Source organism: Zalophus californianus, chromosome 10 (genome assembly GCF_009762305.2).
Source record: "Zalophus californianus isolate mZalCal1 chromosome 10, mZalCal1.pri.v2, whole genome shotgun sequence".
In the NCBI taxonomy this organism is placed as follows: Eukaryota; Metazoa; Chordata; class Mammalia; order Carnivora; family Otariidae; genus Zalophus; species Zalophus californianus.
This window is the reverse complement of record NC_045604.1, coordinates 103,558,012-103,573,464: the sequence shown is the minus strand read 5'-3', so window position 1 is coordinate 103,573,464 and position 15,453 is coordinate 103,558,012. Positions and strand designations below refer to the sequence as shown.

Here is a 15,453-nt window from a genome sequence, read left to right as displayed (position 1 = left end):
AGAGGAGGGAGGGACACGGCCGCCCCCCTCCCCCCAAGAAACAGGATGGGTGCAAGAGGGGAGCTGAGAGCTGGTGCAGGAGCCCCTGCCGACTCCTCCTAGGGGGACAGGGAGGTGATGGGGCGGGGGCTGTGGGTCCCCGTGGGGATGAGAGACTGGTAGAGTCAGGTCCTAGAGGCAAGGGCTAGAAAGATGGAAGGGACAGTCCCGTCCATCCTGATGTGGGCTACCATGGAGGGGCCCCCTCCGTGGATGACCAAGAGGTTTAGATGTGGCTGGTCGAGGCATGGAGGACCAGGGGCTTGGAAGGCATGTCTGCCTGCGGGTTGATCCCCAGGAAATGTGACGGGAGCAGTGTGGGTGTCCCAAGCCCCAGGCACCATGAGCTCTGTGTCACCTACCGGCAAAGACCAGCCCTTCTCCCCCTGGAGACCTAGCTCCCTGCCAGGAGGCCACCTGAATCTGGGGCCAGGGAAAGCTCCCCAGCAAGCTGACCTTCCCCAGGTGGAAAAGGGAGCAGGAATTCCAGACTGAGGGGGTGGCACCCACAAAGGCAGAAAGCTGTGTCCATCTCCTGCTGAGCGCCCACACATGCCAGGCCCTGTGTCTCTCACGCGGCCTCATGGAGCCCTTCACAAGCCTGTCGGGTAGATGCCGTGGTCGTGCCCATTTCACAGCTGAGCACACTGAGGCTGCAAGAGGCAGCCTGGGTTAGCAGGGGGCCCAAGTCATACCCAGGTCTGTGCTCTTGTGGAGCCTCAGCAGGGAGTGTTGGGTGGTGGGGGAGGAGGGTAGCAAAACAATGAGGCCAGAATTAGAAAAGGCCTGGACCAAAACTCTGCTGGTGACTCAAGCTTTAGCTTGTAGCATTGGAGGTTTTCTTTTTCAGTCAACAAAATGATAGGATCAGATTTGCATTGTCTTACGATTACCATGGTAACCAGGCTTCCGCCCACCACGGGTGGATTGGAAAAGCAGAACTGGGCCAGTGAGGCCAGGGGAGGGTTGAGGAGGCTGACCCTACGCGGCAGGCGGCAGGACCCAGCAGAGGTGGGTGGTGCTAGGATCTAGAGGTGGCAGCCGTGTGGGAGGGAGGCCCAGCGGAAAGTTCCAGAAGGGTGATGGTGATACCCAGGCCCCAGGCTGGGTCTCCGGGCCCATGAAACATCCAGGGGCCAATAGCATTAGTGGGACCGGATCAGTGCTTTAGCGCAGGGTGGCGATGGGCTGGGCAGGGCCCGTGGGAAGGTGGCAACTGCCGCCACCCCTCAGACCAGTGTGCCGCCAGCAGAGCCGGCCCAGGGGGGCACACTGACCTCCAAGGGACCTTGCAGGAAAAGAGCCTGTGAAGGAACAGAGGGAGGTGGAGCCCGAGGAAAGGAGGTGGAGGAATTTGCTGGTAAGAAGAGCTGAGAGGGGGGGCCTTTCTGGGAGACACCAGAGGGATCAAGGAAATAACGTTGTAGAACTATTCTCAAATAGCAGCGGCAAAAAAAAAAAAAAAAAAAAAGTGCCTTGTTGGGTAGTGAACTCCCCGTCACTGGGGGCATTTGAGTGGAGATCGAGCAGCCACTTCCCAGCAGGAGCCGCCTTTGGCTTGACTGTCACCTGCCTGGAGAAAGGGGACCCTGGCCTTTGAGAACCAGAAAGGGCTCAGAGGGAGGGTCCTCACCCACTCATCAGTTCCCAGTGCCTTCAGCTCCTTCCTGGGCAAACGCAGGTGCCCCGGGACCCAGGCCCTTGTTCTCTGTTCTGATTCCCCCCGCCCCAACCCCCACCCCAGCGGTGCAGCCCTCCCTGCCAGCTCCTGGGGACTCTCCGATGAGCAGCCAGAAGCCAAGAAGCAGGCCCCTCTCCTCCCCACTCCCCACCCCAGAGCAGGGGCTCCGGGTCCCAGAGACAGAGCAGAGCTGCCGACTTCCTGTGTGACTCCAGCAAGTCAGGTTTGCCTGCCTGGGCCTCGGTTTCCCTCCTTGTAAAGCGGGAAGGTCCCACGCCGGTGCCGTCCTGCGGCTCACGGCCAGGGCAGGGAGGGGAGGACTGGGTGGCCCGTCGCGCGCGCGGGAGGTGGCGAGGTGGCGAGGTGGCGAGGCCGGCCAGGCGGAGCGTGGAGGGCCTGGAAGGCCTGGCTTTGCAGCGTGGACTAGACCCTGCAGACCCGGCCTTGGCAAGCTCTTCCGCTGACGTCCCCCGCGGCCGGAGCCCCAGCACCCCTGCAGTTCCCAGGGGGGCACCCCCCCACGCTCTATCTCGGAAGTCCCCACACGGTCTGCTCCCGAAACTCTGCACTTAAGATTAATTTTGACTGAAGGAACCGTGTTCAGTTACGTTCTGCCGAGGAAAAGAAATCGTCCCACTTGACCCGCGTCACGTCCCCAGCATCACACCCCCAGCTCGGCCCGACGCCCCACATGAGAAGCTCAGCTGTGGGGTGGGCAAAGGGCCTCTCAGGCAGAGGGCTGAGGTCCTGTTTGCAGTGGGGAGGGTGGGGGGCACTGCCAGGTCTCTCTGTGGGGCCTCCTGTCACTCAGCAGGTGTTATGCCGAGTGGGCTTCCTGGAGGAGGGGGCCGGCGTGGGGCTGCTCTCAGCACAGAATGAGAGGGGAGGGGGCGGCAGTGGTGAGTCCCCCTCGGCCCCCTCAGGAACTGATGCCACCACTTCTGAGCTGTGTGACCGGGGATAAGTGAACCTCCAGTCTCTAGACTCCTCCAGGTCACGCGGAGCGGGGACACCTCCGCGGTCCCCCTGCCCTCCTCCCTTCAGCTGCCCCGAGGGTCGTTTCCTCCTCCCGGTGTGGTCACACACACGCACCTGCTCCTCTGGCCCCGGCCCCCCCCCATCTGTGGGCCCTCCCCACCCCCTCTCCACCCTTCCAGCCCTGTCCCGCTCTTGAGAGCTCAAAATAAAGCCGTCCTTTCTCGAGTTTCTAAAGATATCCCCGTTCCAGCGCCAGCCACATGTTTCTCCACTTAATTATCTCTGCTTTTCTTTGTTAATTAGGCTCCAGTAACAGTGTCCCTGCTGCCTTCCCAGGAAATGCTGTGGCATCTGCAGGGCGGGGCCCGGAGGCCTTTGTGGGCAGATGCCCGTTTGGGCTGCCAGGCCCTGCGCCGTTGGCCCGCTGCCTCCTTTCTTCCAGGGAGAGGCTGAACAATGTCGTGTTGGGAGGCCCCTACCTTGTCCTGTCCCATGGGGACCCAGCTGGGTCCCCACAGCCCCATCCCGCCCCTAGGTTGGGTTAGCGGTCCCCAACCCTGTCCTCCCTGAGCCCTGCCGGTTGGGGAGGGGGACCCCGTGGTTCCTAGAGCTGGGGGGCTCTTCAGAAGGGAGCAGCGGGGGTGGGGGGGCGGCTTCAGACTCTTCTGCAGCATTCCAGAAAACCACACCGAAACTGGTTCCCCAGCTCACAGGAACAACCAACACCTTTATTTGGGCTGGATTGAGATCGGCTCGAAGGGTCACCAGGCCCGGCATGTGGAACAGAAGTTCTCTCTGGCCGAGAAATGCATCTCTGAGCCGGGGGCTTGGGGGCTAAGTGTGGTTCAGCGCGTGGGGTTGACTGGGTGGACTCCATCTTTCCAACGTGCTAGGGAGGGGTCTGGGAAAAAAGAAGCCTTGTGGTGGGAGTGGAGAGTAGGGGGCAGGCAGCCCTGTCCTTCTGAAGCTCATAGCAGGCCCGGGGAGCGGGACATTCCCCTCCGGGAGCTCAGGCGCCGCGTACTTCCGGGGCGTCTGTGGAGCCAGGCACTGGGCCGGGTGCTGGGCTTTTGCTCAACACCAGTTAAAAAAAAAAAAAAAACAATCCTGTCTCATGGCGCTGACCTTGTGGTGTGGATGCAGAGAAGCACGCACAAAGTGTAAAAGTGTGTCAGATGTGTGCTCGGGAGAAGCAGGGAAGCGGATGGGGGAGGTTGGGGTTATTTTTAGGGGGTTGCAACATGAGCTAGGTGGTGGCCAGGGAGGGCCTTTGGAGAGCCAGGGGGCTAGGGAACAGCAGTGCAGGCAGAGAGAACGACTGCAAAGGCCCTGGGGTCACCTGCCAGGGGTGTCGGAGGAAGCATGTGGGGGAAGTGGTGGGAGATGAGGTGGAAATGGGGAGAGAAGGCAGATTGTGTGAGGCTGGATGAGAACGTTGACTTTTGGGGCGCCTGGGTGGCACAGTCAGTTAAGCGTCTGACTCTTAATTTTGGCTCAGGTCATGATCTCAGGGTTCTGGGATCGAGCGGTGGGTGCTCCTCAGCAGGACCCAGGCCCCCCCCTGCACACTCCGTGAGGTGGGGGAGCCCCAAGCTCCCAGCATGTGCTCTGTGCAATTGAGGAGGTGCCCGGTGTGGTCTCTGGGGGTGGGATTACAGGAAAAGTCGCCCTAGCAGAGGGTCTCGGTCGCCAGGGGAAGGAGGAGCGGTTTGCCCCACGGACAACACAAGAGTCCTCAGCAGGTTTTAAGCAAAGGAATGATGGGGTCCCCTAGATTCTTTAGAACAATCGACACGACTTGCGGAGCAGAGAATGGTCTTGGGGAGGCCAAGCGGGAAGTTCTTGCCGCAGTGAGAGGAGCCGTTCTGAGGCCTAACTGGCCATGGGCTGGGCCTGCCAGAAGTTTCTCTGGGAAAGTGGCCCATCGTGGTGACCACTCACATTTGTGGATGAGGGGGACACATGGGGTTGGCACGGGTTTCCTGTGGCTGCCCGACCAGATTACCCCAACGTAGTGGCTTACAGCAACACGGATATTTTTTCCCCTTTAGAGTTGTAGAGGTAAAAGATCCAAGATGAGTCTTACCGGGCTGGAGTCAGGGTGTCAACGGGGAGCTTCCCCTCTGGAGGCTCTTGTCTTTCCCAGCTTCTAGAAACCGCCTGCATTCCTCAGCGTGTGGCTCCTCCCCCAGCTTCAAAGCTTTTCACGCTGACTCTGCTTCTGTCGGCCCCAACTCCTGCCTTTGACCTTCTTGCCTCCTTCTTAGAAGGACTCCGGTGATTACATTTAGGGCCCACTTGGCCAATCCAGGATAACCTCCCCATCTCGAGATCTTTACCTTAATCACACCAGCCAGTGTCTTCTGTCGTGTCAAGAAACGTAGTCACGGGCTCCGGAGACTAGGACGGGGAAAGCTTGGGGGTCACGACTCAGCCTGCTCCGGGATTGGAAGCAGCCGAGGTTTCTCTTCTGGGCGTCCAGGAGGGGGGACCCCAGAGAAGGAAGCCCAGAGAGGAGGGACAGGTTTGAGGGAGCCCCGGAGAGGCTGTTTAGGGACGTGCAAAATCAAAGGTGCTCCGAGAGGCAGTTGGAAATGTGGGTTTGGGGCTTGGGGGCACAGAGAGGGGGAGAGCAACCTGCAGTGTGGACAGAGTAGGAGGACCAGCTCTTTCTTCCTTCCCCCAGGCACGGAAATGAGGTCCTGACACAGTCAGCACTATCGTAAGCCTGGGTTTTGGACACTGTCCTCATGCCAGCTAGTTAGAAGTCTGGGGCCAGTCCCAGCCCCTGCTTACTCGCTGTGTAACCCGGGCCAGGTGGCTGTCTCTCCGTGCCTCAGTTTCCTTGTCTGTAAAATGGAGGTAGTCACAGGCCCAGCCACCGAGGGTTGTTGGAAGGATTAAGGGAATGAATCCATGCGGAGCTGTGAGAACAGTGCCCAAGCACGCAAGAGCTTGGTTTCTCTTAACACTTCCTTAACGGAGCGTCCGTGGTGTTGGCCACCATGGTGGGCGCCGGGGCTTTAACCGTGCACACATGGATGGAAGCAGACAAGTCTCAGCCAACAAGGAGCGACCGTTCTCATGTGTTCGGCTGCAGCATGAGCTGCTGTTGTAGAACCACTGGATCGTGTCCTCGAAAGCAGCCCCCCACCCCCGGGGATGCAGCAGAAATGTGTCCTGTGTCCTGGCCTGTGCAGCCAAGTGCCCAGGTCTGTCCGTCTTTCCCAGGAGGGGCGCTCTCGTCCTGCTCATCAGGCTCAGTGTGCGGCATTCTGTGCCTGGCTGGTCATGGCCACAGTTCAGCCTAGGGTCTGGCCGGCCCTGGGTCAGTGACGTCAGTGATGTCTGCCACGTAGCTGGGACCTCGGAGGAAGGAACGGGAGAGGAGAGAGAAGGACGTGATTTCCCTTGGGAAGGGCCATGTGAGTGGCTGGCGCCAGGATCCCGGGTGAACCCCCACAAGAAGACCTGGTGTTTAATCTGCCCAGCCTGGCTGATAGGTTCAAGTTTGTAAGAAGGCCCTGAGAAGGTGCTGGGCTGTTCCCAAACGGGAAAGCAGTACCCAGGGGTCAGAGAGACCCGGGTTTTACTGTTAGCGCCACTGATCACAGACCTTGTGGCCTTGGTGATGTTGGGTAGGCACCTTGACTCCTCTGAGCGTCAGCATCCTTACCTGTAAAATGGGGACCGTCACACCTAGAAGTCAGGCTTGTCATGAGGAGTGAAGGGCAAATTTCCAGGCACAGTCTCCGGTGGGCTGGTCCTCAGCAGATGTGGGGTCTGTACCCCAGTGTCCAGCTGCTGAGAGGGCAGAAGGGCGTGGTAGCCCCAGCAGGGGAGGCTCCAGCCAGCGAGCCCCCTGTCAGCCATTATTCCAGACCTTTGTGTGCAGCCCGTCAGCTAGAGGTCACAAAGCTGGGCCCCGGGGAGGGGAAGGGAGATGGATGGATGTGGGCACAGAGCCTGTCCGAGGAAGCTCTGAGGGAGAAGGCTTGCTTTCTTCCCTCCCTTCTCCCGGTCCCATTGGACCTCATGCACTGATCAGACCAGTCCTGATGCCTGGTTCGGGACCCACTGTGCCATTGACCGTCCCCTGCATGTGACCATCGTTCCACTGATTGATATAATTTTTTTAATTTTGCAATCACTTTTAATTGCCAAAGAGTTGCAAAGATCGCATAGAATCCCCAAATATACCCTTTGACCCATGTAGGGTAGGCAGAACCGCGTACCTTTGTCAACACTAAGAATTTAACCTCGATCGGTACAATACGCATAACGAAACTGCAGGCCTTATATTTAGGTTTCGTGAGTTCCTGCACTAATGTTTTTTACATTCCAGAATCCACTCTAGGATACCACAGTGCACGTAGCACGCATTCATTTTTTATTCTTTCGTTCGTATTCCTGCCCATGGGTCTACTTGTTAATCAATACCGCACTGAACCCCGTGAGCCCACCGCCATCCAAGAATGAGGACAGCGCCCATAACGTGCCCTCCGCCCCCGTGTGTCCCTCATCCTGCTCTCCTCTCTCTCCAGAGCAGATACAGCCAGTTTCCCTTATCCGCGGACTCGTTTTCCGCGTTTCGGCCACCCACAGTCAACTGCGGTCCAGAAGCAGATGACTGTCCTTCCAGTAGAGCTGCAGAAGGTCGATGGTAGCCTAATGCCACTTCCTGACGTCTGCATCACTCACCTTGCTTCTCTTCCCCACGTGGGCATTTTATCCTCTTACATCATCACAAGAAGGGGAAGTACAATACAATCAGATATTTTCAGAGAGAAATAGACCACGTTCACGTGGCTTTTATTATAGAATACAGTACGTTGTCATGATTCTGTTTTATCGTTAGAGTTGTTCATCTCTTACTGTGCCTAATTTCTAAGTCAAACGTTATCGTCGGTGTGTACGTATAGGGAAAATCACCTGGTATGTCTAAGGTTGACTCACTGTTCACAGGCCGACTTCTTAAGTGGCTTTATTACGTGTAATAGTTGCCGAAACCAAAATTGTTTCCTTTTTTTTTTTTTAAGATATATAGATTTATTTCAGAGAGGGGTCGGGGAGGGGCGGAGGGAGAAGTGAGGGAGAATCTCAAGCAGACTCCTCCCCGCTGAGCACAGAGCCTGACTTGGGGCTCCATCTCACGACCCTGAGATCACGACCTGGGCCGAAACCAAGTGTCGGCCACTTAACCGACTGCGCCACCCAGGAGTCCCACTTTTTACTTTTCTAAGCGAGGCGTGACCTCGTGTGTCAAGTCTGAACTCTGCCCACTCGGCCTTACGTAAGGTGATTCTGACATGCAGCGCCAAGCCAGCTCGCGTCCCCTGTTCCGTGCGGTTCCGGCAGGTGACCGCGCCACTTTGCTGTCCTCGGCCACTCAGGTGGCTTTGTGGATTTCCTGTTAATAAGAGTGCCGTTAGCGCTCTTGACCATATTTTCTTTGGCACGTGTAAGAAGTTTCTCTGGGGTGTGTGAGAGCGGGCCCAGGGGCGAGGCCGTGCCATGCATGTGTGGCCTCTCTGAGCCTCAGTTTCTCCACCTCGAAAACCAAAGACAGAATTCCCGCTGCACCTGCGTGCCGGGCCGAGAGGGGGTGAAAAGGTGAAGCTGAGCATGCCTTCTCATTTTGATGAAGGTCTGGAGCCCGGAAAGGGAGGTGTGCAAGCTGCAGAGCCCGAGCAGGGGACAAGCGGGGGCAGCTGTCCCATCAACATGGGGATCCCTGTGGACATCCACCCTCTGTTGGCTTAAGGGTCTGCATGACGCCTGGATCGCCCAGCCCAGGCCTGGCAGAGAGGAGGGGTCCCGCGGAAGCGCTGGGAGAGGGGGAATTGTCCCCCTCCGAGCAGCCCATCCCTTGCTGCGGGCTCCTCCTGGCCCCTTACCATCCTGGATGTCAGCGTACAGACACCAGTCCGAGCTGCGGACCTCAAGCTGGTGGGGAGAGGCCCCAGGCTGTTCGGGGTTCTCGTACTTTGCCCCCCAGGGAGAGGGCTGTGGGGCCGTGGCCGACAGCAAGCACCCTGAGCCCGCTGGTTTCTAATTGTGTACCCAGCTTGGCTGTGACTTAGTAAGCTTGGTTCCTTTCTTCCCCCAGACAAAATTCATTTAATCCTCAGGCTAACAGACGGCAGATTAGAAACAACCAGATGAGAGCTACTGGGGCAGATGGAGTGACAGAGACCAATAAACTGGAATGAGCAGGAAGGGGGCCAGAAATGCTGACAGGGTGGGCCTCTCCTTGAGGGGTGTCGCTGCCCTGGGAGGGGGGGTTCAGGTCGACCTCTCTTCCTCCCCGCCCCACTCTGCCCCACCGTGTGCTACATAAGAAAGGGGTACTTGATGCATTTTAGTAAACGGCCCGCCCACAATGGGTACAACAAACCCAGGGGACTGGAGAGGATAAGCATCCGTTATCTGGAAGAGTCTCATATGTGAAGCTTAATTCCCCGAGACTCCAGGATAACAGAAGCGGTGATCTAATAGCGTCAGCGACAACCTGACTCTGATGGCGGGGGCCTTCACCGTTATTATCTGTGACACCATGGGATCCTCCTGGCAAGCCAGGAGTCCCATCTGAGGGATGCGGAAACAGGCCCGGAGAGGTTGAGTGACTTTCCAAACATCACATAGCTTTAGGGGTAGAATCAAGATTGCCTTGCAGTCTGCTGAGCCCGGGACCCCCGTGTCACAGGCTCTGGGGACCCCCTTCCTCCCCGCTGCGGGCAGGCATTCAGGCAGGTACAGTGCGGGGAACCACACTCCACATGGAGCCCTAACAGTGACATCTCCAAATGGAGAACATTCTGAAATGTTTGGCAACACCGGTCGGTGTTCTTTATAGCCAGCCTGGGTTCAGGGGAGCTCAGACCGGTCCCCCCAGAATAGGTTTGGTGACTCAGGCTTCAGAACAGTAAAACCAGCCCCAGGGCCATGCCAGGCACTGGGTTCTCAGGGCAGCCCCACCTGGTCTCCCCTGTTGTGGTGGCGACTTTCCAAACAAGGAAATACGGTGGTTCGGAGAATTGTTCAAGGTCACGAGCTAATAACAGAGGATTTGAACCCCAGCCGTCAGATAGCCAAGTAAACACTCTTAACTCCCGGCTGCCCTTCAGACTGGGTTTATGGCCGAGGCCCCACACGGCCCCACAGTGACTGTGCTCTCCGCCCCACCCCGTGTTCTCCAAGGGAGTTTCCTGGTCTTTGTTTTGCCCACAAGCAGAACAGACTCAGAGGGGACATCCCCGGGGCCTGTCCTGCCCCAGCCCAGGCTAGCAGGACAGCTGCTCCCACCGAAGCCCCAAGCCAGCAGGGAGACTGGCTCTCCCGCTCAGGGCTGGAGCAGGGACATGGGGCGGGGGGGGGGGGGGCGGGGGGGCGGGGGGAGGAGTCTCCACTTGTGGTTTGACTTTGCCCCCGCACCTCGAGGAGCTGCCTCCCATTTCCTTTGAGCCCCCAGACGGGGCAGGGGCTCTCTCCCCTCCAGCCCACAGCAGAATCTACCCTCGCCTGTTTCACTCAAAAATGTACCATTAATGGGGCACCTGGGTGGCTCAGTCGTTAAGCATCTGCCTTCGGCTCGGGTCATGAGCCCAGGGTCCTGGGTTCGAGCCCCACATCGTGCTCCCTGCTCGGCAGGAAGCCTGCTTCTCCCTCTCCCACTCCCCCTGCTTGTGTTCCCTCTCTCACTGTGTCTCTTTCTGTCAAATAAATAAATAAAATCTTTAAAAAAAAGAAGTACCCTTTAAGAAAAAATGTAACTCCCTTCCTCCAAATTAAATAAAAGCAAAAAAATGAAGAATTTTTTAAAAGTTAAAAAATTATTCAGTAAAAACAAAGAGGGGAGAGGAGCCAAGAGGCACCCTTTCTGAGGCCTGGCGCTATGCGCATAGGAGGTGCTTAATACCCAGCAGCAGCACCTCCTCTGGGAAGCCCTCCCTGATTACCAGCTGGGTTAGGTTCCCCCCACGTGCCCTGCACTGATAATTATCAAGGCCAGTGGGTCACTAAGTGTCCCTCACCATCCCCTGCCTTGGACCAGGGCTGTTTTCTGTCCTCTGCTAAATGCCCAGGGGCAGCACCACATCCAGATGGGATGGTCTTTGTGAAATCTTGGGCCCAGACAAATGTCGTGTCAAGACAGTGAGCAGGAGCACCGAGAGGGGACATCCCGTGACGCCCGCAGAGCAGGGCTAGCACGAGCCCAGGTGTGTGGCTTCAGGTTCTTTTCCCTTCTGGGGCCTGGTGTGGCCTCTGCCAGGGCGAGGGCCGTGTGAGGCTCAGGCCTACGCGGTGTGTGTCTCTCACCTACACAGCCGCCGGAGCCTCCAGGCCAAGGCAGGGTAGGGGAGACACAACACGGCCGTGTCCCCAGCCACAGCGACCGCCACTTACGGGGCCCATCCTTGAGGGGCCGTGCACTGCCTTTCAACCCAGCCGGCTTTGTGGGGTATGCCTGTGTCGGCCCTGCCCCGGGCCCCAAGGAGACAGAGACTCCAGACTGTGCGCTGATAGGACAAGAGATTTAGAGGAAACAACCTGAGGATCAACCCTTCTTTCTACAGACGGGGAAACAGAGATCTCGGGGAACCCAGGGCTCTTGGTCAGACAGATGGACTATTCCTGGCACTTGGCAGCTGTGTGGTCTTGGGGGAGTTACTTGACCTCTCTGAGCCTCTGGTGTCCTCGGCTGTGGTGAGGGGTGGTCATGCTTGTGCCCAGGAATGCTGCCAGCATCACCGATGGGAATCCAGGCCATACTTCCCTGTCCTGTGGGTGCCATGTCTGTGCGGGATCCTGGCCACCAGAGGAATGCCTGGTGGCCATGGGGGAGATGGACAGCGTCTGCCACCTCCCCGCAGGCTCTAGGTGGCCCTTGGGCCCAGGACTCTGTCAGGTTGCCCACTCAGGACCTGGAGAAGGGTCAGGCTGACTCTTGCCATGGTGGGGTCCTGAAGACCATCCGGAAGGACCGTGTTTTGGGGGGGGGATATGGGAAGAAGGGGGGCTCAGTTCAGTGTCTTGGCCCGACTGATGGGGCCATGACTCCCCCCCGAGAGGGAGGACCCTGGGATGCAGGGTCTCGGGGCACCCGGGTGGCTGGATGGTCACGGTTGAAGAGACATATGCAGGAACTCTGAGATATGGCAGATCTCGTTCCAGAGTCGGGAGCATGGGCACGCCTGGGACCACACAAGGCACGGCGGGCCATCGGGAGTCCCCGACAGCAGGGGCAGTGGGCGGACTGGGGAGGGAGGCTCCTCCCTGGCGGGGGCGCAGACTTCCTGTGTTGGCCTCCGAACTTGAACTGAGTTCTGTGAGATTTTCCAGATTAAAACAGGAGTTGTTTTTCTCCACAAACGCATTCTGTCTGTTCTGCCCCACATCTCCCAGGCCCTGGCTCCCCGCCTGCTTCCACTCTACTCCCACCCGTCTGCCGGAGGCCCGGCCAGCTCAGGGCACCCTTCCTGGAACTCCAGCTCCCTCCCCAGCCCAGGGCACGAGCCTGCAGGCCCCTCCACCCCCAGGACCCTTGCATCCTATCCACACCCTCCACGTCCCCCTGCCCGGCCCAGGCCCTGTCTCAGGGCTCACCTGGCCCACTGCCACTTTAGACCGAAGACAGGCGAGGGGAGCCCAGGGTCCAACAGCAGGTGTCCGCGGAGGTCTGCCCTGGGCCCTGGGTGGGGAGAGTGTGCAGCCCCCATGCTCCCACAGCGTACCTGTCTCCCCAGTCACGAGCCTCGGGCTCAGGATCGTCCAGGCAGCCGGGGTGAGTTTCTGGCAGCCCGGCTCAGTCCAGCCAGTGCCCTTGGCACCACCCCGTGCTTCTGTCACATCCAACAGACCGGCCTGGGCCAGTTCTTCCCACCCCACCCCATCCATCAGAAGCCCCTGCCTGCCTTCTGAGAGCACACTCGAACAGCTGATATGGGGGCCCGTGCTGGGGAAGCCGGGTTCAGGGAAGGGGGGCAGATGGATTGATAAACAGAAAACCACGGCCAGAAACAAGGCTGCCTGATACTAAACGCGGTGGGCAGGGGATGCCACATGGGAGTCCGTCCAGGGTCCGGCCCGTGCCCACCTTCACGGCCCCCTTGTCTTCCTCTCGTAGATGAAGATGATGCCAACAGACTAGGGGAGAAGGTGATCCTCCGCGAGCAGGTGAAGGAGCTCTTCAATGAGAAATACGGTCAGTGCATGAGGAGTAGGGTCTGTGGGGCAGGGTCTGTGGGGCCAGCCTTCCTGGGCAGCCCCTCCCTCTACAACCAGCCTTGGCTGCCTCCAGTTCCACCCCCAGCTGCCCTGCCCGTGACTGGTGGGAGCTGACCCCTCACTTCCCCGTCGGAACACTGGGAAAGAACCCATCTGGGGCGCCCAGGGCAGAGATTGCGGGTCAGCATTTCCGCTGCTCTAGGGCTGGGCCTCGCGGCAGAGGCCATGCATGGCCCACGGCCAAGTGCTTGTTTGTGCATCTGCCCAACACACACTTAGCCGTGAGGACTCTGGGGGAGGGCGTCCGATCCCTGCCATCCTGGGGCTCGGAATCTGTGCAGGGTGGTGGTCATGGAATAGGTAAGGGCCATGAGATGCAAGGTGAAGGCACCCAGGGTGCCAGGGCAGAGCCCAGTTGGGACAATTAATAATATGGTTACTGGGCCTGGCTGGCTCAGTGGGTGGAGCATGCAACTCGATCTCAGGGTCACAGGTTCGAGCCCCACCTTGGGTGTAGAGATTACTTAAAAATAAATTCTTAGAAATAAAATCCTAATAGTAATAGTAATAATATGGTTACAGTCGAGCTTTCTAGATCATTGAGTGCCAAGCTATGCTAGGTGCTCTGTATCCATTACATTTTATTTGATGAATTTAGTATTATTTCCATTTTGCATTGTAGCAGGGAGACAGACGTAATAAAAAATATTTTTAAATAGAATTTGAGGGAGTGATAATGGAGAAGACAAAGCAGTAGTAGGTTAAGGGGTTGCCTGGGGGGTGGGGCAGGAAGGCCCCCTGGGAGGATGGGACGTGCATGAGCCGAGACTAGAGACTCAAATGTCAGGAGGGGACACACGTCCCAGGAAAAGCTTGCCGGGCGGCAGGGACATCTGGGTGACCGGGGACCAGCAAGGAGGCCAGAGGGCCTGGGCTAAGCAGCCGGGGGAGGCCCCCAGTGCACAGGGAGGGGCGGGCAGGCCTAACGAGGAGTTGGGATTTTGTTCTGAGAGTGAGAAGCAGCCCCGCTGGTGTTTGGTGGGGTCGTCTCTTTCACTTGTCATTGGGAAATCAAAATTCAGACACGGACGAAAATGGGTATTGGTGACCTGCCACGTCACCCAAAGCCGGCCCCTGTGATCACCAACATTTTGCCAACCTGACTTCTTTGGTGTCCATGGAGACACTTTGGAATTTTTGAAAACACACCCAAGACACCCTGTCCTGCCATCCATAAATAATTTAAGTAAGGACTTTGTAGTTTTTCTACCATAATAGTAGATCTTAAGCAGATATCACATCTCTTGTTCATCAGTTCCGGGTACGCACACTTAACATTGCACCAGGCACGCGCCAAAGGGCCTGTTTTATTGTCAGCACTGGGTATTAGGTTTATAGTTTTGCTAAGTGGATTTTTAAAAAAAAGAAGAAGAAGAAGAAGAAGAAGGTGTGTGTATTGATTTTTAAACTCTGTAGTACTGTGGCTGCCAAGCTGGACCATCCCAGGATCCAGCCCTTTCCCCGGGGGGCGTGGCCTCTCACAGAGACCTCTTCCCCTCGAGCTGACCCACCGTGTCTTGTAGGCGAGGCCCTGGGCCTGAACCGGCCTGTGCTGGTCCCGTACAAACTGATCCGGGACAGCCCGGATGCTGTCGAGGTCACGGGCCTGCCCGACGACATCCCTTTCCGGAACCCCAACACGTACGACATCCACCGGCTGGAGAAGATCCTGAAGGCCCGAGAGCACGTGCGCATGGTCATCATCAACCAGCTCCAGTGAGTGCCCCCAGCACCCAGGGTGGGGTGGGGACAATGGGCCGGGGCCATGGGAGAGGGGACTGCTTGCATCCGGTGGGGAAATTCCCAGAGCAGGCCCAGCCAGGAGACGAGGGAGACGGAGACAGATGGACAGACAGACAGATAGGCGCCTCTTGCTTGCCCAGATTCCAAGAGACAGATAGCTTAACACTCTCATCTTCGACATAAGGAAACCGATACCCAGAGCGAGGACAGGGCGGGTGTAAGTCATGGTGGGTCAGCTGGGACGCAAACCCAGCTCTCTCACTCCATCCGGGTCACTGTAACACAATACTGCAGACCAGGAGGCTTATAAACAACACACATTGACTTCTCACAGTCCCGGAAGCTGCGAAGTCCAAGATCAAGGTGGTGGCAGATGCAGGGTCTGAATTAAGTTAAGCGTCTGCCTTCAGCTCGGGTCATGATCCCGGGGTCCTGGGATCGAGCCCCACATCGGGCTCCCAGCTCAGCGGGGAGTCTGCTTCTCCCTCTCCCTCTGCGCCTCCCCTCTGCTTGTGCTGTCTCCCTCTCTCCCTCTCAAATAAATAAATGAATAAAATCTTTAAAAGAAGTTACACCTCGACCAAAAGAAAATACACACAGCAAACTTGGGAAACACGAAAAGGTAGGAAAAAAGAAGGTAACCATAACTGTAACTCTCCTCTTCAGGGCTACCACTGTGATGCACTGATTTCTAACTTTTTCCCCTATGCACATTTTCTTTTCAA

The 15,453-nt window shown here is 57.6% G+C and overlaps 1 protein-coding gene across 7 annotated transcripts in view; it reads left to right on the top strand.

Moving 5' to 3' along the window:
* GTF2IRD1 (GTF2I repeat domain containing 1) overlaps positions 1-15,453 on the top strand; it is a 101,980-nt gene that overhangs the window by 81,680 nt on the left and 4,847 nt on the right. For all 7 annotated transcript variants that reach the window (XM_027612593.1, XM_027612589.1, XM_027612587.1 and 4 more), the window contains 2 exons: positions 12,825-12,902; positions 14,509-14,701. In XM_027612593.1, coding sequence (XP_027468394.1) covers positions 12,825-12,902; positions 14,509-14,701 — 271 coding nt within the window. The remainder of the gene's footprint in view (positions 1-12,824; positions 12,903-14,508; positions 14,702-15,453) is intronic.